Source organism: Cyprinodon tularosa, unplaced genomic scaffold (genome assembly GCF_016077235.1).
Source record: "Cyprinodon tularosa strain WSP-4 unplaced genomic scaffold, ASM1607723v1 ctg154, whole genome shotgun sequence".
Lineage (NCBI taxonomy): Eukaryota > Metazoa > Chordata > Actinopteri > Cyprinodontiformes > Cyprinodontidae > Cyprinodon > Cyprinodon tularosa.
The window spans coordinates 2,703,852-2,728,268 of NW_024038375.1; the positions used below are offsets into that span (position 1 = coordinate 2,703,852).

Sequence of the window (24,417 nt, forward strand, 5' to 3'; positions counted from 1 at the left end):
TTCTGAGATTAAAGTCAGAATTTTGAGGAAAAAAGTCAGAATTCTGAGATTAAAGTCAGAATTCTGAGATTAAAGTCAGAATTCTGAGAAAAAAGTCAGAAGAAAAAAGTCAGAATTCTGAGATTAAAGTCAGAATTCTGAGAAAAGTCAGAATTCTTACTTTTTTACCCATGTTAAACTAAAAAAAAATTAAAAAATCAGTTAACTTTTTTTTTTTTTGACAACAAAGACGTTTTAAATAGGCAGCATCCCGACAGACCATTTTACCTCTTTCACAAGTTTCTGACTTCTGTATCGCTGTTTCCCTCCCTTCACTCTCACTCAGCAGTTCAGAGAGGGGAGGGGGAGTACACTGACGTAACGCTATGCTGCGCCTTCAAAATAAAACCACGCTAGTTAAAAAATGTCAAAATCTAATATTTTGCGGTACAATTTTTTGGGGGGGACATATCCACCTGGCTTTTATATTGGGGGGGACATGTCCCCCCCGTCCCCCCCGCTTCCTACGCCGCTGGGCTCGGGACTCGCAGCGCTGGGATGAAATGTCTTTTATGGAGGAAAAAGGAGCCCTGATGATCTTCTCTGTTGTTCTCACTTCTCTCCTCACCTTCTTCCAGTCTGCGGCACTGCAGCTTTCACACCACACAGTGGACAGACGGTCAGAACGCTCTCTATTGTGCTTCTGTAGAAGGCCGCGAGGATGCGTCGGGGCATGTACTTCCTCCTCATCCTTCGCAGGAAGTACATACGGTTTTGTGCTCTTTTGACCAGTGAGGTGGTGTTTACAGCCCAGGTGGGATTGTCTGTGATGTGCACCTCCAGGAACTTGGTGCTGCTGACCACCTCTACAGCTGATCTGTTGATAAGCAGTGGAGCGTAGTTAGGCCAATTCTTCCTAAATTCAACGATGATCTCCTTCATTTTCTCCACATCCAGGATCAAGTTGTCGTCTCTGCACCAGTCTATCAGCTGCTCCACCTCCTTTCTGTAGTCCGTTGTTGTCTTTGATGAGGCCCACCAATGTGGTGTCGACTGCAAACTTCCCGATGTGATTGGTGGTGAACCTGGGAATGCAGTCATGTGTCATCAGGGTGAAAAGCAGGGGGCTAAAGATGCAGCCCTGAGGGAAGCCTGTGCTTAGGGTGATGACATCAGAGTTGACCCGGACCGACTGAGATCTGTTGGTGAGGAAGTCTAGCAGTCAATTGCAGAGGGGTGTATTGAAGCCCAGCTGTTCCAGTTTTCCTATCAGATGCTGTGGGATGATGGTGTTGAAAGTTGGTTGAACTGAAGTCCAGGAAAAGCATCCGCACGTGGGTGTTCTTCTCCTCCATGTTTGCCAGGTTCAGATGGAGAGAAGTGGAGATGCCGTCTCCAGTGGAGCGGTTCCGTCGGTAGGCAAACTGGAACAGGGCGAATGTTGTGGGGAGACTGGAGACGATGTGCTGTTTAACCAGCCTTTTGTAGCACTTCATCATGATAGGACTCGTCATAGTGCAACAGGTTGGTAGTCATTGAATGAGGTGACCTGAGCCTTTTTTGTGACCAGAAAGATGGTGGTAGACTTGAAGAATGCTGTGTGGAAACCAGCCAGCTGATCTGCACACTACTTGTACACCTGCCCAGGTATGTTATTGCGGCCTGGGGCCTTTCTTGGGTTGACTCCTCAGAGTTTTCCTCACTTCAGCTATGTCAAGGTTGAGTGCCTCCTCCCCCTGATGTGGAACGGCTTTCGCCGCTGGAGTACTTTTTAGTGCCTCAAACATTCCAAAGAAGTTGTTTAGTTCATTTAGGTATGGGTAGAAAATCACACTATTATTTCACGGATACAAACAAGTATAAGTAAAAAGTGAGCGAATAGCAAAACAGAGTTACAATGAAAATTGTTATTTATATTTTTTTTTAATCAACTTTACTTTTTATTTGAGTTAATTCATTTAAGTGGAAAATGGCAATTTTTAAGCTTACAGCGACATGGCTTACACTGAATTAAAGACACTATAGGAGGAGACTTGAGATGTTTTGCTCTCTTGGAAAGATGATTATCGAATGTTGCGATTTTGTTTGTCCTCAGAGGGAGCACCACACAAGGTAGGATATTAGATTAAAACAATCCAACTTGTTGGATTCTCCAATTTGTGCACTCCTGACCAAATCCAGTCCCTCTTATACAGCACACATGGCAGGATTATCTCTCAGATAATCAGACCACTTGGAAGGGGAAGATCGGAGCAGAAATCAGAACGATTGTCAGACGGTGCTCCACAAGCTTAGAAAGACTGTCAAACTAATTTAAGGAAAGAAAATAATTATCACACAGAAAAGTAATTATTAACCTGGCTGCATAATCAGTCCTTCTCCTGCTGACCTGAAACACTCAGGGGGGAAACCAATTTTTGAACTCATTTGAAATAATCAGTCATGTGTTTCATTGATCTTCCAAATAATCCTGACCTTGAAATACTTCCCTGCAACATAATGAAACATTGCAAATGTGTGTCATCATCCTTTTTCCACACAACTGTCTCGACAACTTGCAGCTGTAATGATTTGCTTTTTCAGCCAGCACTGCTCCTTTTTGGTAATTCATACAGACGGAGCTGAGACTTCTATACACTGTGTCAGTACAGAGTTCAAAATTCACAAAATTAGCTTCTGTCACTCTGCTGATCCTAGAATCAGTAAAGTGACAAAGACATTAGTGAATCAAGCAGCTACACCATTGAGAGGATATAAGGGTTATAATTGTATACGTGTTTTATGGGCATCACTGTCATGTTTGTTCCTTTAGGTATATTGTTTGTATTTGATATTTTTATAGAATGCAAGATTTTTTTAAGCAGGTAGTAAGATCTATTGAAGTACAATTCTTTTAGCTTCAGAGCCTTATATCCATCCACATAGAGTCTTTGGGAAAAAAAAAAGTTGCCCGCGGTGTAACACACTAAGGCAGAGGATCGTTCAGCAGGGTTGGAGCGTTCAAGACAGCTATGCACGTGGTGGTCACAGTCTCAGCAGTAAATGATAGCAGCACACTTGTACTTGCAGCACCACAAACATGGCGCGTAGAGCAAACCCAGTCATTACAGTGGAAAACCCTTCTCCCACATATAGTGCTTTACATGCAGACTACCAATTAATATCTGAACTGAACACCTGAAAAAAATGTACTTTCATGTCTGTGACGTGTTGACACAAAGAAAAGGAATAGTCCTTCTTGTCGAATTCGAATTTGTTTACTTTACATGTTTTACATGCTTTACATGCTTTTCCAATAGCTAGTAGGTCATGTGACTGATACAAAACCAATATCAAATCATTGTATATCACTGGCCAAATGATGCAGATTTTTTAAAAACAATTTTATTGTATTTAATATTTTTTACAAACTTTTATAGTCATGAAAATCAGGCTTTATTTTTGTTGTCCATTCTAAGAAACTTGCAAACTCAGCAAAGGGCCCAAACAGGTGTTTATTAACACAGTGTTTATAGATAGAGTAGCAGGATTTCAACTAATTTCCAGTAAATTGTCAAGGTAATCCATGGAACATGTAAGCAGCATAATAAGACATCCATTCATACAGTTTCTTTTTTTTTCTACCAAAAAAAAGATGATTTCGGAGTGAACTGACAAGTAATGAAATAGCAATGACTGGACTTCAATAACGCTTTCAAATCACTTAGCTGTCTTCGTGATTGCATTGCTTTAAAACGCTCACTTGTACCCAATACTACAGTACACGTACAACATTCAAAAAATGTACACAGTTTGAAGTAGTAGTTCAGGTCAAAAAGAAAAAACTGTAACACTTAAGGTCATAACAGGAAAATGTTTTGACTTCAAAAGCTTTTTTCTCTCCATAAATGATTTGTATTTAATGCAATGATTTTTTTTTACCAGAACAATTTAAAAAAAAGGAGTTATGGAAATTTTCGCCACTGAAAGAATTCAGTTCTGTCCACATGTCTCAAAAATACGATTTGCAACATAACTTTACATAACAGTTAGTGTTAATAAGTGTTAATAGTATACAAATGACACAGTAGATACATAGGTCCAAATGAAGTGAGACAGGAATCCTGAAATGGCTTTGGCCTGGTAGAATCAGGGGGACAGTGCGAGCAATGCAGCAAGTATTGTTACTCATCTTGGCAGTTCTGGAAATATAGCTTATTTGTGGGATTTTCAAAAGTCGCATGAGGTCAGCTTAAAAAGTTAATCAAACAGCTGCAGTGGACTGAGCTGCCAGTGTGAGTCTTTAGGCAAGACCATTCACATTAATGCCTGCTTTGGGAACTGGCGGCCTCGTGGTTAGGCCATTTTGCTTGGAACTCTGAGGTTCTTAGTCAAGCCCCACTCCCACAGACTGCCACCCCGGGTCCCTGAGCAAAGACCCTTAACTCCACACTACTCCCCTAGCGCCACACTCCCTAAGGGGATGGGTTAAATGCAGAGAGTTAATTTCATTGCTCTGTACTTGTGACAGTGTAATGACAATAAAACGCTGGGGAAAAAAAAGGTGTTCTCAGAGAATAGCTTTAAAATACTGCTGTTAGTCTATTAGTCTCAGAATATCTTAGCACCAAAATACATTGCTGACTTGTTCTCAGTGTATGAATGACTCACACTTCGCAGGTCTTCTGGCTCAAATCTACTTTGCATCCAGCTTTAAACTTCTATGTTACTATAAAACCGTTGATAAGTTGCTTTACATTTAGATTAAAACATATTTGTCTAAAATTACCTTTGACTGTTTTAACTTAACAATTATTACTTAAATTACTTAAAGTTATAATTATTTAAGTTTGTAGTCCAACTTTTAAATATTTTATCATAAATTACTTTTATATTTTATATTATTATATTTTTCAAATATAATAAATGATTTTTTAAATTCATTTTATTCTTTCATTATATGTGATGTCTTTATGCAAAAAAATTTTTTTTTCTTCTCAGATAATTGTCAAGCAACTGAAAAGTCATATGTAAATACATTTGCCTCACTATTCATAAACAGACTGCTATGCAGAGGTGCAAATCTGGTGAAGACATACTCTGACTTGTTGCTCTGATTTAAGTTTAATGGTTTTTCCACAAAGCATTAAGTTAGGACTGCTGAACAGAACTAAACTCCCAGATTTTTAGATTTTCTTGGTAAAAAAAAAAAAGAAAGAAAAAAAAGAATGAACCATTTAGATAGATTTTACATTGTTGCACTACTTTATTTTTTCTTATAATGTAAAAACAGTAAACATTACTGTTGACCATTCCAAAATGTATAACATTGCAAGAAAACCTTTATAAAGCATTGTTACTTACAGTACTAATTGTAAAAATATTGTAAAGGCCTCATATAATGTTTTGTTTTACTTTTATTATAGGTGGCAAACCTCCTGCGACTTTTCCAAATTCCACAAATCAGCTATGCTTCCACAAGTGCCAAGCTGAGTGACAAGACTCGCTATGACTACTTTGCTCGCACCGTGCCCCCTGACTTCTACCAGGCCAAAGCCATGGCAGAGATCCTGCGTTATTTCAATTGGACCTACGTATCAACTGTGGCCTCAGAAGGGGACTATGGTGAGACTGGCATTGATGCCTTTCAGCAAGAAGCTCGTGCTCGACAAATTTGTATCGCCACATCAGCCAAGGTGAGCCGATCGATGAGCCGCTGGAGTTATGAGAACGTCATCCGCTCCCTTCAGCAGAAGTCTAACGCCAAAGTGGTCATCCTGTTCACTCGCAGCGAGGATGCTCGGGAACTGCTGGTAGCGGCTAATCGCATGAACGTCAGCTTCACCTGGGTGGCTAGTGATGGCTGGGGCGCACAGGAGAGTGTGGTGAGAGGAAGTGAAGCTGTGGCAGATGGAGCATTTACCATTGAACTGGCTTCCTATCAAATCCCCATCTTTAACCAATACTTCACTTCTCTGCATCCATATAACAACACCAGAAATCCTTGGTTTAGAGAATTTTGGGAAAACCAATTCCAGTGCAGTCTACATGATCTGCTTTGTGGAAAACACTCACTCCGTGAAATTCCATTTCAGCCAGAATCTAAGATCATGTTTGTAATAAATGCTGTCTATGCCATGGCTACTGCCTTGCACAACATGAGACAAGCCTTGTGCCCTAACTCCACCAAGGTGTGTGATGCTCTCAAACCTGGAAATGGACGAAAGTTTTACAGAGACTACATCCTCAAAGTCAAGTTTGATGGTGAGTTAAATTTTAGTAAACATTCTACTTAAAAAAAGGGATTGTAAATACTGTATTTGCATGTTAAACATAATCAGACATGAAATAATAACCATCTTCATATTAGTACTTTGATTCCCTTTGTGGTCAAACTGATCTGTTATGGTAGTTATGATCCTTAACTGGTAAGGTGGGGCCTCCATGAATTGGCCATGTTTATATAGCACTTCCAACTACATGCTTGATTAGAAGGACATTCAGGTGATATGGAAGCAAGATTAACACCTCAAATCCTTCCAGAACTATTTTGCTTTGTGGCACAGTGTATTATCCTGATTAAAGAAGCCTGGGTCATCTGGTAATGCTGTTTCTATGACTGGGTGTTCATTGTCTACAATTATGTTTATGTAGCTGGTACTTGTCAAAGTACAATTAATACAAATGATAGGACCCAAGGTTCTGCCCAAAGCCTCACACTGCCTCCACCCCTTGACTTATCTTGTAAGTGACGCATATACCCCTGGTTATCCACATGATGTAACAGAAAACATGATTCATCAGAGACAGCCTCCTTCTTACATTGCCAGGGGGTCCAGTTCTGATGCTTGAATGTCCAATGTTGGTTCTTTCTTTGGTGGACATCCATCAGCGGGGAAACATTTGTGCATTGCAGTTTAATACATACAGAAGCTACAGAAGTATTTCTTCTGGATTGGAGGATGCATTACTGTTTCTCCACTGTTCCTTTTTGGGACCGGTTTTGATAGATATTATTAGATGCAGACCAGGAACAACCCAACAAACGCAATGGTTCTAGAGATGCTCTGACTTAGTGATGTGGGCATACACTCCAAATGTTACACTTGGGTATTTTCCCGTTTTATAACATTGTGACTTTGGGAGAAAAAGTGTTCTTCTGCCTCCTTATACTCATGTATTTCACCAAGTAACAGACCACTTATTAAGGAATAATCAGTTAATCATTCAACCTGGCTGTGATCTTAATGTTATGTCCAATTAGTATATAGTAATTAGCAAAAGCATCTTGCATCTTTTATATTATTCTTTATAGTAGTGTTGTGTAATTTTACTCCCTGTTTTCTGAAAGCTTTCCAGGCTATTTGCAGATGTTTTTGCTTATTTGGTAATTTAAAAGGGATCTTTGCACCATTAAGACATAAAGGTCCCCAAAACCAAAAAAGTAAGAAAACTAATACCGAGATAATGAAAAGAAAACTAAGCAAGGAATCTGGACATCTTGAAATTTTGTGACAGCAGTCTGTCATAAATTACGATTTGCTTCAAGGTTATACTGAAACCATGAGAAATTACAAATCAAATAATGTTTGATATATAATAGAAGTTCAATACTGTAAATGAAAAAACAAAGGGACTCTTAGAATATAACAATAAAGTCTGAAAAGGTAATAACTTTTGATCAATACTAAAAATACTTAGAGTTTGGGTATATCCAGTATGTACCGTACAAAGGTTAACAAATTTTTAAGGAAGCCTAATTGTGATCAATTATTCTAACATGTCAGTTTCATGTTCACCGTATATATTTCAAATTCTACATAATTTAATTCATTCTCTTCAAGTCTAATTTACAGATGCTAAATTAGACTACAATAGTTTATTAATTGGACTAATATATATATATATATATATATATATATATATATATATATATATATATATATATATATATATATATATGATTCCCCTCTTCTGCTACTGCAGATCATTTTGTAATGATTAGGTAGGTAAATATAACATTTTCTCTCTCATTTCCTTCATACCTTTGAAGGTGTTTTTTTTATACATGTGACAGGAAACCATAACGTTAACCCTTTTAGTCATTGAGAAAATAACACTTTTTCCCTGCTGTGAATAAAGCAAGAAATGTGTAACTGTTCGCATCAGCTCTTCATCATATGACAATTGATAATATTACCTTTTCAAATGCTCTCACTTCTTAATGTAAGAGCTTTGAGTTATCCTTCAATTTATGGAAATACTGACATTTTCAGTGATGAAAAATAAAGGAGGAGGTAGTGTGCTCTTATCCAGCTGTGCTTTTCTGCTCTTCACAATTTCTAAAAAAAGAATGAAAATAACATACCCAAAGGATTCGATTATCTAGGGGCTTTGAAGTGGATTAAAGCCCTTAAATTAGTCAGCCCCAAGAGGTATCACAGCACTCTAAGGTAAAAACAGGTGGACCACTAACTTCTATATGTGTATTAGACAACACCATCTGTTTGATGTAAACATGTATTCATAAAATGACAATATAAATGAAAATAACCCCTTGAACATTATGCAATTATATTCATACAGAATTCCCCTCCCTTATAAATAAAAATATAAAATATGATCTAGTTGAAATGTTTTTTTTAACTTTGAATTTAATTTGTATGAAAGTAGATAGTCAAAGAAACCATTACCATATGAGCTCATGTTTTCTATTATTTGTAATACGTAAAGATATTCCCATGTCTCTCAAAAAACTACATGTTTTTCCCCTGTTAGTAATGAGTGGTTTATGTTTCCTCATGAATCAGCTCCAAAATGTAAAACTCTCATCTGTAGGCTAAGAGTATGGACTCATATGTTTGCAGATGGTCTCAGGAGATGAAGAGATTTACCTTATATCATGTCGAGCATCTGAGGAAGAATACAAAGAAAAACCTTAATCTTTCTTATATATAAAGATGTTCTTATAGAGCCCACATTGGTTATTGGAAACAGAGATTATTTTTACATCCTGAAAAAGTTTCTATTTTATTTTATTTTTTATATTTATGGAAATGTTGAAATAGAACAAGAAGTTAACTTCAAGAAGTTAACACACTGTTTGAGTTTATTGACAGACACTTTAAAGTGATAATTTGAACTTTAGAGAGAAACTGACCACTAGCCACTTTTTGATGTGGCAACATGGCTCAACACCCAGGGTAGCATTCTTTCAAGGAGTGATGTAAGCCCTGAGGTAAAAAAAAAAAAAAAAAAAAACTGTTCATGGGTTTTCTATTGGTTGTTTTACATGTCACATCATAGATTAACATTTGCATTTAGTGTAATCAATATTAAGTCCGCCCTGTGATGGACTGTCGACCTGTCCAGGGTGTACCCCGCCTCTCGCCCGTAGACAGCTGGAGATAGGCACCAGCACCCTCGCAATTCCACTTGGGATAAAGTGTGTCAGATAATGGAAGGATGGAATATTAATCTATGCAAGAACCGTCTCCTCAAATATGCAATCAAAATAGTGCCAAATGTTGAAACATTGTAAGCTTTCCTGTAATTTTTAATTTATAAAACTTTAAAACTTTAAATCATAATTGAGTAAGTTGGTTATTCATACATTTTTACACTGAAGACCAAGTTTGAAGGTCTAGTCAAATTAGAGATTATTGAAAATGATCTTTATTTCTCCAATTATATTTGATTTGTATTTTCTTGATGAGATACTAAATATATATATATATAGCACAAAATTACCCCTTACATGCTTTACAATATAGATCTTATAATTTTAAGATTGTGCATTTTGTTGAAAAAAGTTAGCATTGACCTATTCTACAGTCAATACTAACAAACATGAAATACCTCTAATAGAGTCTGATAGGGTGAAATGAGAGATTATACATATAATTGTATTACTATTAAATTACTGCTATTAGTTCCATCTGCCCTTTATATTGATGACTGTCTCAGAATTGTTTTATCATTAATTGACCCTTCCCTGCAACATAATTTTAAAGGAAAAGTCCTTAACTGGTACATGTTAAGAATTCTCATTAATTGTGTCCTAGTTTGTATTTGACATTGGTACTAAGTCTTTCTGCAATCACCTAACTATCTTTGTTCATGTTCCCTTACAGCACCTTTCCGCCCCCCTGACACAGAGAACGCAGTTCGATTTGATGCCTTTGGGGACAGTGTTGGCCGCTACAATATTTTCCACTACCACAAAGAGGATGGCCGCTATGTCTACCGCAAAGTTGGCTACTGGGCTCAGGGCTTGATTTTAAACACCAGCCTGATCCCATGGGCTGGCCAAGTTGTACCAACATCCCAGTGTAGTGACCCCTGCAGAAAAAATGAAGTCAAAAGCATGCAGCCTGGGGACGTGTGCTGCTGGATATGTATCCCCTGCCAGCCATATCAGTACCTTCAAGACGAGTTTACTTGCGCTGACTGCAGCTTTGGAGAGTGGCCTTTGGCTAATCTCACAGGTTGTTATGATCTACCTGAGGAGTACATTCATTGGGAAGATGCCTGGGCCATTGGACCTGTCACCATTTCCTGTCTCGGGATGATGAGTACACTATTTGTCATTGGGCTCTTTCTTAAAAACAACGATACACCTGTGGTAAAGGCCAGTGGACGTGAGCTTACTTACATTCTTCTGCTGGGGGTGCTTATGTGCTACAGCATGACATTCATCTATATAGCCAAGCCTTCCACAGCAGTATGCACGCTGCGCCGATTAGGTTTAGGAACGTCATTTGCAGTATGCTACTCAGCCCTCCTCACCAAGACCAATCGCATTGCTCGGATTTTCAGTGGAGTAAAGGATGGTGCCCAGAGGCCTCGCTTTATCAGCCCAGCATCCCAGGTTGCCATTTGTGGTGGTCTGATCTCCTGCCAGCTGGTTGTGGTGGTGGTCTGGATGTTGGTGGAGGCCCCAGGAGTGAGAAAAGAAGTGAGCCCTGAAAAGAGAGACATAGTGACTCTCAAGTGTAACAGCAAGGACTCCAGCATGCTCGTGTCTCTCACCTACAATTGCATACTCATCATCCTCTGTACAGTCTACGCCTTCAAGACCCGTAAATGCCCTGAAAACTTCAACGAGGCCAAGTTTATTGGGTTTACAATGTACACCACCTGCATCATATGGCTGGCTTTCCAACCCATTTTCTATGTCACTGCCAGCGACTACAGGGTAAGTTAAATTGGGCCACATCTGCATTTGTGTGTTGTCCTTTTTCTAGAAGAGATCACGTTTTTTGCATTGCATGCAGCACATGCTGTAATTAACATTTGAAATAATTTGGTTTAGGTCTTAAAATCTGAGTGCAATTCATCCTTACAGATAATGACTTCTCCTGTGCTGGATATATTATAATTAAAGCCTTTCTGCTCAGAATGTGATGATAGGAGATTATGGCTGAGTATGCTGAACTCAGAAACCTAGAGTGGAGTAAAACTGACAAACATGATACAATAAGCACCAATTTCTCTCATAACAAAACTCCTAATTAAGTGGCTTCAGCTTACCTTCAGGTGTAAAGCACATCTTTTAAATAGCTTAACACACAGAAGGTATAACATTTGTGGAAAAAAAATTAAAACACAAATACCTAAACTATAAAGAATCTCATTAAAATATGTAAATGCAAATGGAAGTAAATGGAAGATATGTCAAACATTTAAAGAAATCCCCCAAAGCCCCCTAGTGAAACAACCAATTATGCCAGATTAGAGCATCCCCATGACTGATCCATTACAACTATTATGCTGGAAAGAAACCTGCTTAATTATGCCCCTACACATTTAAAGATGACACAATTTAAGCAAAAAAGAAGATTTGCACCTTCTACACCATGTCAGACTCACCACCGGTAAGTTAAAATGGGCTCAAGCACGTAGGACGGCTTTACGCAAACATATCACCAGATTGATTGACAATTAGGAGGACCACTTATTTTTATGATCCATTGGGAAAAAAGGAAAACCCTCCACTGTACCTTTAATTTTCGACACTTCAGTGAGTTATAGTCTTCAGCTGAACTTCCAGCAATTTGAGCCAAACTTACCCTCCATATTGTACGTATAGATGGTGGAAAAGAAAACCACTTACAGTGCTTCACTTCTACACAAGACAGTCACTCTGGTCAAAAATATTTAGTTTTCTGCCTATTCAATTTGTGGTGTGTTTTTTTTTTTTTTCCTTTAACTGAAAAATCATTAGTTGTCTAGTATTAGACTTCTACCTAATTTCCTACCTCATTCTACTTCTGTTTAAATAATGCATAAAGATTCAAAGATTCACTAAAAGAGTTTGTGTACTCTTGAGTTAGATTACAACATCAGGATTGCTATACGATGGTAATATTCCGCTTTGGTCAGGACCCATATTGGGCTGGTCATAAACCTCAACCTTTACCTTCACCACCTGATCTTGATTTTTAATGGATGACAGAATCAAGACAGAATCATATTGACTGTTTTTAACCTTTTAGCTGAACCTTACCTAAAATATTCTGACTTGCCCCACTCCAAGATGAGGGAATTGGGTTAAAAAGAAACACTGGAATGTTCTGTGACATCCTACCTAGAATTGCCTCGCTTTAACACCTTTTTGTCATAGTTATCAAAACTCATTGTGCCTTTATCCATAAAGTAATTTTAGTCTGGTTAACAATAGAAAACACAAAAACAGACAATTAGACAATGACATAAATGCATCGCTGAAATTGAGATATTATCTGCTGACACAGATTCAGAAACTGAATTAAAAGAACAACATAAAAGACTGGCCTTAGTTATGAGGGATTATCCCTCTGGGATCTAACCATGACAGAGAAACAGGAGGAGAAATAGGTGGATGTCTCCTGACGCAGCTGCCTCTGCAGAAACATAGAAAATTCAGGCAAGACCATGAGGGCTAAATGGGAACTGAACGTCTATGTGTCCCTGTGTGTAGCTGTGTGGAATGGAGTGTGAAAGACTGGGATGCTGAGTCCCAGCTGTGCCCCCTCCATCCTGGGACTTTAGTGATGCTCAGAGGAACCCTTCCTCTGACCCTTTAGGCAACATCATTCACAGCTTGAATGGACTCATTAGAAAGATGCAAAGCTCCCCTTTGACCAATGAATAATTACTGAAGCAACTGAGTAACAGAATGCCTTTGGTTTTTACAGGCAGTGACAAATTACCAGTGTTCTCCTAGTTTTACAACACTTATCCGATAGTGGTCACACCCAGGTGCAAACCTTAAATTAGATTTTAATGAACTTGGCAAGCATTAGTAAGCTTATCAAATGCAATCTACAAAGGCTTGAACAGCATATTTGATGATCATATGAAATATTGGAGATGTTATTTGCTTCTTGGGAAACAGGGGTATCTTATTGTGCAAGTGCTTGAAATATATTCAAAAATCTTGTATGTGATCACTATTTAAACTGAAACAAAAGATGGAAGATTATGCATTCACATAATTTGTTTTTAGTTTTCATGTATGTGAATACTCATAACTTTAAATTGTGATTGATTTGTTAAACTTTGAATGTAAGCTTGACTATGTTCCTTAAGAATGTCTATTTGAAAACCTTAAGAATGGGAGTGAAGCTCATAGTCAGGGACAAAGACTTTAGCATTATGTACAGTTGTTTATGCTTTTACATTGTCTTGTTGATTCGAAAATTACAAAGAAATAAATGACATTCCTTCTATCTTAAATACTGCTAAATACAACGAGGGCTAGTCCTTTCCAAATTCCAAATGTAACTGATTGATGGGCCTCTGGTATGTTTTCTCCTACAGTATAAGCAGCCAGCTCCAAGGTACATTTGAACTGCCACTCAGGCAGATACATTGAAAAGACATGAAAAGTAATCCATTAGTGCTGTGTGTTTTTTTTTTAGATAGTTAAAACCAGAACGAAGGAACTTGTTAGTCTGTTTTCTTGCACCATGTACCTTTTATCAAGTCTAGTTTTTTGTTTATCTGCTAAATTGTATCAAATGTTGTTTTTCCATTAGATTTTTAGTGCTTTTCTGCTTCATATGCAATTGATTTAGAAATGATCCAATGGGGGGAACCATCTAATAATCCAAAAGTTTAGGCCAAATAAGCAAACCTGTTACACAGATTGACAAAAAAAAAAAAAAAAAGAAAAAAAAAAAAATCAGCGTTAATAGTTTTCCTACCTACTTAGCTGAGGGACAAGAGTGTAGGAGCTGCACCCTCTTAGGTCCAAAGATTAGAGAGACACAAAACAACACATGATCAGTTTCTCTTCCAAGTTGATGGATCAGTAGCAGTTCACCTTGACACAATTTTCCCTTCGTCCTCTCACAAATCTTCCCTTTTAATATTAATTGAAAGTAAGCAATGAACCTATATTTAAAGTTAGAAGAGATGACTTTAACCTTTGACTGAAAGGTTGAGCATTCAATCATCTTAAATAATAATCTGATTGCCCATTTTAACTTAACATATCCTTTTAAGTTGTTATACTAGTTGTTCTTTTTTTTCTATCAGTTGTAAGGTAAATAATTCTTATCATAACTATTGATTCTTGTAAATAAATTGACTGCAAATATATTAAGTACAAAACTCTATCATTCATTCTTTGGTTAAAATAAGCAACAAGACAGCTCTCCAATAAGAATAATTCAGATTTAATTCATAAAAGATAATAACACTGATCATCTTTTTAAGAGAGTGATAAAGTGTTGTGGAAAACGATTTAAAGTTGCATGAATTCTACCACATTCTGCAATCTATTTCAACTTTAACGAATGACTTAAATCACAGGAGAATCTTAAACTGAGTTTGTGAATCTTTAAATACATCAGATATGAATGAATCAACAGTGATATATTTTTTCATTAAAATGTATATCTTAAAAAAACTGGCGGTGTAAAAAAACAACAATAAAACAGCAGCGAAACAAAAACAAAACTGGAAAATCAGTAGTTGAAGGTATTTTGTGCACCTCGTTCTGCTCACCATCTCACCAAATGTGTGAAGACAAGCTAAGTTTGTGGCTGCTGCTCTTCCAAAGAAATGTTTAATGAATTATTGAAACCACTTAACAGTTCATTCATGTGCAGGACTGTCTTCGACTTTACAAAAAGCTACTCTAAATTAGAATTTAGAGCATATTGCATGTCTTTTATGTGCACATCATCCTTTGTGCTTTATCTCTTAGTCTCAGCCAAACTAATTAAGAGGTTTAATCCAAGCTTTAACATGGATATGCAGTATAATGTATTTTAAATAATGCATTTTATATGTTTATTAGTTTACTCTAGACTCTACGAAACATTTTAACTTTTAATAAAAGATTCATTTACAAAGTGATCTTAGGTCTTTTTTTTTTTAAATAATCCTATTTAATATGCATTCAATTAAGGTCATAACTACTATAATTGAAAAAAAGACATTCAATGGGGATTTAGTTTGTTGTTCCTTTAAAATGTTTCCACCTATAAACAGTTAATAGAAGTTATCCCTGTCATTTAGGGAAAAATTATATTATTAAGTTTTATTACAATAATAATGACAAACTAAGTAAAAAGATTTAAAAACAGATTGTATGGTTGGTATTCTTACCAATTTTGCTGTTCAGGTACAATTTCATCCTCTGGTTCCACAAAATGTTTAACATATACTTTTTATGTTTCATAATGGGAATATACACTGTCATTGTCGGGTACTATTTACCAGCAAAGTGCTACTAATGTAATTACTTTAGTATAGATGCCCATCCCCTAATGTTTAGATCAATATTTGGAATTTCTATAGCTCAAAACTTTAAGTAGCGATTGATTTTCACAAAAAAATTATGTTGAATACTTTTATTAACACATTGAAGTCACAGTAATTGTCATACAATATGGTTTAAAAGAATTTAGCTTATTTTACCAATAACTCCCGTATGTGTGTCTGTATAAATCTACGCATGCTCAAGTTTGTATCTCTTTCCATATTAAGACTTTATATTGACTTACATTCATTTTAGGTATTGCATTTATGCCCGACACTGACATTTACCCTAATCCTAATTATTATCAGTAATTCACACATACCTCTAAACTGAGGTCCACCATATTAAAACCTGTCTTCGGTCCCCATAAGGTCTGTTGCCTTAGATGGTTAGTAAATATAAAAAAACAAACTAGATAGGTTACATAAACAAGTACAGTTATATACAGTAACAGCTTATTTCCCTCAAACTAATATGGAAAAAAAATAGACGGAGAACTACAAGACCATTTACATGTATGATTAATCATTTATAATAATGCCTTAAAAATTTTAAGAAGATAAAAATGTATTTATATTTTTAAACTACATCAGAATATGGTTTAATTCAGGTTATACTGCCTGTCAGATGTTTACAGTATATGCAATCATGAAGCCCATTTAACAATGCAGTTGTTTTACAGAAATTTGTGAACATATGATTTATATTAACTTAGATTACATAGATAGATAGATAGATAGATAGATAGATAGATAGATAGATAGATAGATAGATAGATAGATAGATAGATAGATAGATAGATAGATAGATAGATAGATAGATAGATAGATAGATAGATAGATAGATAGATAGATAGATAGATAGATAGATAGATAGATAGATAGATAGATAGATAGATAGATAGATAGATAGATAGATAGATAGATAGATAGATAGATAGATAGATAGATAGATAGATAGATAGATAGATAGATAGATAGATAGATAGATAGATAGATAGATAGATAGATAGATAGATAGATAGATAGATAGATAGATAGATAAGCCGCACTAATGATCAAGTATGGTTTTGGTAGCATCAAGAAGTTGGAGTGAAAAATGTACTATTCCCAAATTATTTAACTGTAGCTTTAATTAAATGTTGAGTGACCAAAAGTTAAACACAACAGTTCTATCCAACAGCACCACCTAGTTCTTTTAGCTAAAATCAAGTTGTTTTTACTATGCTGATTTTGGAAACACTATAACTATATAACTATAAGCATATAACTATATAAACATATGAATATATCTATAAGAAAGAGTCACAAATTGAATAATATTATGGACAACATTGACCACCTTCTTTCAAAGACCATTAAATAATATATTATCTTCAGTCAGTGACTTCTCTATCCGGTAAAAAAAACAAACCAATAAAGAAGATCCTTCCTGCTTACAGCTATCAATACGTACAACAATTTGTAGAAAATCTGTCAATGAGGTGCTGCAACATTTAGTTTTCCTTTGGAATTATTAAAGTATTTTTTTTATTAAATAGGACTGCCTTTGTCCGCTTAAAAATGTCGGTGTCTCTGCTTTTCTCTTAACTGGCTTCAACTGACCCAAAATGTGATTGCACATCTTTTAACTTACACCTCTATATGGAAACACATCACTCATGTTTTATCATCCATCCATTTGCAGCTTGTCTGTTTTAGAGTAAATGTCCAACTTTACCTTTTAAAGCTCCTAATGGTCTGGCCCCACTCTAAGTTTCTACACTTCTGGTAGGACCCTGAGGTCATCATTCCAGTTCCTTTTAAACGTAATGAGAACTAAATAGATATGGTGCATTCCATTTGTCCTTGAAAGTCAAAATTTCCATTTAACACCCTTGAAATTCAGAATTATCAGCTGGAAAGTTGTGGCAAGGTAGCTGACTTCTGCATTCAAGTGGATGCTACTCGCATCAATAGATAATCTTCCTACTTTGACTGTTTGTCGAAGCTCTTTATTAAATATATAGCATTAAGTCTACCATACACATATTACTTGTGTAGAACTTTTTTTTTTTTCATTGTTATGGCTCTAACATTTTCAGTAGTGGCGATAGAGAAAGAATCTAGAGGCAGAAAACAAGAACAAGTTTACCACAGGCATTATGTAACTCCAACTGGCCAGTTTAAAGTTAAAATAATGGATAATGGGACACAGTAATAAAAACATACTTTGACTCTGGAATCAGCTTCCTCTGAACCTCTGAAGGCCTTTTGAAATCCAAATTTGATACCTTTTATATGAAGGAAAATAAATAAGTACATGTGGAGTAAATGTAAGAGGCAGGTTTGTGTCAGAGAAGCTTTTTCATGAATTTAAAAATTGGCCTCCACAAATGTTTTCTTAAATTCATTAAAGCTGGTTTCTATATCATTTTTTCCCTCTGAATAAAAGAACAATTAGCATGAGTGATGTCCATATTGAGTTTATGGTAAAGTAACTAACTGGCACTGCAAACATATACTTAAAGTACATAAAACTTTACTCTCTCACATACAAAGGAAGCTGTGCTTTTGTTCACTTGCCTCTTTCCTGATTTTATCCTTGTGACAGAGCAGTTGTTGCACACTGCCACACTTGGTACTAAAAGCATTTTTAATACCAGCATTAACATTCATGGTGATGTCAAACACCTGCTGCTGTTCTTGTGAAATAGAAACAAGCTGCCACACACAGCATAGTGCTGGGCTGTATCCTCTTATTAGATAGGAGATAAAAGGGCAGAATGCTGGAGCAGATTGAGTGTAAACACCAGTACATGCAAGGTGAGACAAAAATGCCTGAGGGTTAAGTTGCTAATTGACAAAACAAAGTAATGTATAAATCACAACGTGTGGTTCAGTGTCACAGATAGCATCCTGTTCCCGCCTTTTATTTCACCTTGCTCTGATTATAAAATTTGAAACATCTGGGGCTTTTTTCACTGCATTTATGATTTTTTTTTTTAAGAGTTGAATTTTTGCAATCCAAATATCTCCAAACAATTTTGTGAAAAAAAAAAATCTAAACAGATTGTTTTATCTTTTTTATTTTGGGGTTTAACAGGAATAATTTTCACCGCTCTTTCATCCCACAGGTGCAGACTACCACCATGTGCATCTCTGTCAGTCTCAGTGGGTCGGTTGTCCTGGGTTGCCTCTTTGCTCCAAAAATCCACATCATCCTTTTCCAACCTCAGAAGAATGTCTGCAACCTCCGGGTGGCCACCACCCGCTTCAGCGTCAACACTGGTCCAGCCTCCAGTTTTTCCCAAGGTATTGTCAGATAAAAATAATAATTAATTCATTTCACCACTGGGTGTGACTGGGTTTTAAACTCCACCCTGAGTGATGACTCAGCCTTTAAACCAATAACATGATTCTGAACAGATGAATTTGCTTAAGAGGTTGAGTTGAAATATTATTTGAATAATAATAACTGAATGATTGTTATTTTGTATTCTTTCCCTGCAAGATTTTGAGCGGGTGATCTTTGAAACCATTTAAAACCACATATTTAACATTGTATTTTATCAGACTGTTCAATGACGAACTCCCCAACTCTCTAAAATCATAAAAGCCATAGTAGCTCATTCCTCAGGAACATTTAATTACATAAATTAAACACAAATAATGCTAGAAAGACAGAGCTCAGATAATTACCTTATATTATTTAATCATGGATAAAATAGCTTGGTATTAATCAAAGTTATTACTAAGTTATTATGCTGCTTATTAATTTGGGAGAAAGTTCACCTTAATGCAGAGGTGGGAGATGTGGAGTCACCGAGTCATCTCTATGTCATATATTTCTTCTGCCACTGAACCAGGTGAGTCCAACCTGCACAGTGAACTAAATCCTGTAGATTGGACTCACCTGGATCAGTTGCTGGACAGAACAAATACAATAGAGAAGAAGACATAGAGAAGACTTGTTGGCTCCACATCTCCCACCTCTGCCTTCTTTATAGTTAATCTGACCAAAGTGTTAAAAATGTTTAATCTGCTGTCAAATAACAACTACAGATTTAAGCTTTAATGTAGTGATTTTATATGAGAGACAGATATAGAAGCACGTAACTGTGAAGAGGAAGACATGAATGCACAGCTTTAGTTTTCCAAAAACTGTGCCATCAGTCTGAAGGTTCAGTTTTGATCTCCTCTGGTCAGAGAAGAACATGTTTTCTGGGGACCCTAGAAAGTTCTACCGAATCAGCAGACTATTGCATCTCAGTCCCTGGAAACACAAAGCAACCATGAGTCTTTTGGCAGCCCTTGAGATCAATATTCGCCTGGAGCTGGCTGCCCAGTGTACGCACTACAGATTAACTATAGAATTGTTTTATTTTTACAAAAAAAAAAACTTAAATCATTCATTTTTGTTTTGCAGCATCAGCCTCCAATGTTGTTCCAACAGTGTGTAATGGACGAGAGGTGGTGGACTCCACAACATCCTCCTTGTGAACATTAGGCTGGGTTATTTTCTTTTTGGCAAATTCTTGTAAAGAGAGTTATATAATCACTAGTCCAGAATCAGGTGTCTCAGATAAGGATGGGGTCAAACATGCGACTATCGTGACTTTGTTGTCCTCAGAGTGCTGTGAGTAAAGATATCCCAATTTTGTCATTTTGTTCTTTGACTCGTAGAAATTTTGAAGGAAATGCCAATAAAGGAAATGATAGCTCCTGTTTTCTTTTTGGAGATTCTACTTGCAACAATTGAGTAAATTATAGTAAATCTGTTCAATGTAATATATTCGATACGTTTTTAATGTAGATTCTGGTGAACAGTTTGTGCTTTTCTTGTAATTTATGTAAATAAAATGTGTTTTTTATAAATACTCAAGTCTGTTTCTGAGTGTGATTCCTTTAGAGGAAAAATTTTAGATTTGTTAAATATAGCTACAGTATGCATTGAGGTTAAAAGCTTCAAAACCTTCTACAACAAAGTATTTTCTCATTATTAAACCTGTGGTGGTAACTTGTGTTGGGAATGGTTTAAAGTGTCTTTAATGAGGAATATTTATAATCAGAGGGAGACAAAAAGATAATAAAAAATCAAACCTTCCGGCTTACATTTAAGATACACTTCAGACAATTCCTAAGACAGAGTCTGTATTTGCCATTTATCATATCTGAGAAAGCACCTGTAAAAATGATAATAATAATCATAATAATTTAAAGTCATCCGTTAACACTACATCAGCTATCTGGGACCAAAAGCAAAATGCTCGAAAACAGAGCAAAGGCAGATTGGTGGATTCGCACTGCCATCTTGTGTCAGAAGTGTTTTTTTTTTAGTCATCTAGAAAATAAAAAGTATCCTGGAGAATAATACTGGAGAAATTACATAAAATAAAAACTTTTACCCTCTGTAATAGACTTGAGTTCTGGTATGCTGCTATTATTCTATTGTACATATACATCAAATTAAATATCCAGAGACCTCAAACTCAAAACAAAAGTTTAAATCTATTGTACACAGTGAACATTTTTTTTATTATCTACATTTATATCATACTATTCTTTTTCTGTTTTAGGTCAGTTATGATAATCATAACAAATGATCTATTTACTTGATACAGAATAGTGAAAGAGATCATTTTATTTTATATCAAAGTTAAATGTTTATTTCAAACTGAAAATATGAAACATAATGCTTCTTTGTGAGACATAATAACATTTTTTTTTATCTTTCAAAAATTAGATCAGCTATCTGGAGGTAAATTCAGATCCCTATATCTCCGGTTAAGCCTCAAGTTCAACTGTAGGAAGCCTAAATGTCCCAAGTTTGCACAAACCAGCATATATAACTGTACAGCCATTCTACTCTTATATATATATACTCTTATATATATATATATATATATATATATATATATATATATATATATATATATATATTTATCTATATATATATATATATATTATGAAAGAAGTCTTATGTGGGCTTTTACTGAAAGCCTTAGCTCCATTACTCTAACAGGGTGTATTAAAGTTTGCAAATGTCCCTAAGGACAGTTCTTGGTTTTTGTCGCCATATTCTTTTATCCAATGAAATTAAGAGAAGTTGATAATGACCACAATAAAGAAAAAAATTTGACAAAACCGTCCAAAGCAAGGGAAGCAAGGGCTTCATTTGTAGGGGGTTAAGGGGGGGTTTTGGACCCCTAAAAATATCTCATGCAGTAAATATAACCCTCATATCGCAACATTCCAATTTACAAAAAATATCTCTCATGAAAAGTTTGCTGACTTTATTGTTATTTGCCAGAAAATATCTGTTTTGTGCCATAAACCATGATAATAATTTTGGACACTGAGTGTCCATGTTTCATCTTAATATGATCACTGGGGAAGAGGTTGCAGTTTTGCTCATAAAATAGCTGTGAGACCTCTCTTCTCTACGCTGCAATCCCCTCTCAGCCAACTGGCTCCACAGGTTGCCTCCCAATGAGGTGTGCCTTGGACCCCACATGGAGCTGAGAACAGTAAAAACCACAGCACAGAGAAGTCCTTTCTCTTTCCGTGAAGCTTCACATTGAAAGAGGATAAAACCATGGCACCAGGCCCAATGGCCAAAATTTCCAGAATGATCCATGATTCCGTAAAAGTTTAAAAAACGATCCACTGGACTTTGTTTCCAAGGTTTGAAGACGTTTCGCTTCCCCTCCAGGAAGCTTTCTCAATTCAAATGTCTGGATCCGCAATGAGGGGTGATACCTGGAAGGGATCGTCTCTATAACTGAATTGTAAGTTTTTGGAAGCTGGAATCTGAGTCCACCACCTCTGTTTAAAGTTGTTTTTTCTCTCTTAACATAGATGGCTTCCTTCACGCCCCTCTCAAACCACCTATTTTATTTATCCAGAATGTGAACATTCTGGTCCTAGACAGGTTTCAGATATTACAGGCTAACAATGGAACCAAACAACCCACTCGTTGGTTTCAATTTGCATGTTGCCAAACAATACAAGGCCTTGTCTATATAAAAAGTCAAACTCACTGCGGATCCAGACATTTGAATTAAGAAAGCTTCCTGGAGGGGAAGCGAAATGTCTTGAAACTTTGGAAACCAAGTCCAGTGAATTGTTTTTTAAACTTTTACGGAATGACTATGACCTGGATGACTGAGAATCTTCATCAGGATAAGCCATGATGGTTGACTTTTCAGATCCTAACTGCTGCTAAAAAGACTTTTTGCAACACATTTCTTTGAGTTTCAGAACTTACAGAGCCGGACTGGAGGAGAAAGTCTTAAAGGGCCGTTCCCTTAGTTGGAGACGCGTGGGACTAAGAAAAGCCCCCTTTGCTGTGGGCCTGCCATGCTACAGTAAGCTGCTGCTGGATGAAAACTCAAATCTTCCAAAAAGGACAGGAACAGAGGTATAAGGTCTGTCACAGTTAGGGAAAGAATCTAGTGAAACAATATTTCTTTTGATGATTTTGATCATTTCATGTGTTTACTGATGGGTAAAGACAAAGCTAACAGGATGGATCACATGGTACACTATGCTACAGTAAAATGCTTTGAGCTGTTGTTGAAGATTGGACACGCTTTATTACACTAAGGGTTTAAACACTGATATAACATTAGTGTTTATTTGTTCCTCAAATGCTCATTACATTTCCAATACCAAGTTATGACTAAAAGCCATTTAATGGAATCCTGATCTCTATTTGCTGCCAGCTATTTCAAAGAGAGTAAAGAATCATTTAACTAAAGGTTATTGGTTCCTGATTAAGCAAATTATTCAATTAAACATTATTTGGCCAAATAATTTTCACCTCATGGATTTGCATTATGAATTGGTTTGAAAACATTCAAATCGCTATGAATCAGTGAAAAACTAATTTGATCACATCCAAAATTCTTCAAGGTAAACTTTGGTTCTCAAACACAAAATCAGTGCTACAGTAAACTGTAATATGGTTTTCAACCATGCTTCCCCTTCCTCTTCGAAGATAGTAGTTTAGTTTAGTTAAGTTTCACTAGTTTTTAGTCAAAAGTTTTAAACCGAAATATGTTTGATTTGGAGCTGAATGATTTTTGTTAATAAACTCTTATATTTTGAACAGAAGTTGTGGTGAATTTATTCCATGTATGTGTAGAGTTAACTGTTTGACTAGGATTTGAGCTCGAATCACTCTTTCGTTTGTTGTTCTAACACACAGCTAGCAGGGCGTGTGTCCATAAACAATATATGACATTCCGAATAATATCTGATTAAATAAGATAAAGGGCAATAAACATCTTAAGGTATCACAACACGTGTTTAAATATTTGGTAACTTCCCCCTACCCCCCAAAACTTGGAATCCTTCACCCACAGACCTGTCTCTACCATGATGCAATTTAGGAAATCTTTTATTAGAGTTCTGACTAGGAGTGTAGTTCCAATGAGGAAGAATCCTATTTTAGTGATTTGAAATTGAAAAACAGAAGACAAGTTCTTCTAAAAACAATTACAAAACGGCCTGCCATAACATATACTACTAAATGCACAAACTCGAGCAGCGATAATCTCCTTTGCCATCTCCCTCTCCTTTGCAACTGTAGCGTTCCTGCTTTTTCTTTTACAAACATGCTCCATCTCACCATATGCCTGCATTTATATCTCTATGTTGTGAAATAGGAAGCCTTCCTCTTTGCTGTTGTCATGGTGACTCACCGAATTGGGGCTTTATTAA

At 36.2% G+C, this 24,417-nt stretch overlaps 1 protein-coding gene across 1 annotated transcript in view; it reads left to right on the forward strand.

Annotated features, from left to right (window-relative positions):
* Positions 1–20,570, forward strand: part of grm2a (glutamate receptor, metabotropic 2a) — a 69,646-nt gene extending 49,076 nt beyond the window's left edge. The window contains exons 4-7 of the mRNA XM_038279977.1: positions 5,385–6,222; positions 10,092–11,155; positions 18,828–19,005; positions 20,120–20,570. Coding sequence (XP_038135905.1) covers positions 5,385–6,222; positions 10,092–11,155; positions 18,828–19,005; positions 20,120–20,193 — 2,154 coding nt within the window. The 3' untranslated portion in view covers positions 20,194–20,570. The remainder of the gene's footprint in view (positions 1–5,384; positions 6,223–10,091; positions 11,156–18,827; positions 19,006–20,119) is intronic.
* The last annotated feature ends 3,847 nt before the right edge of the window (positions 20,571–24,417 follow it).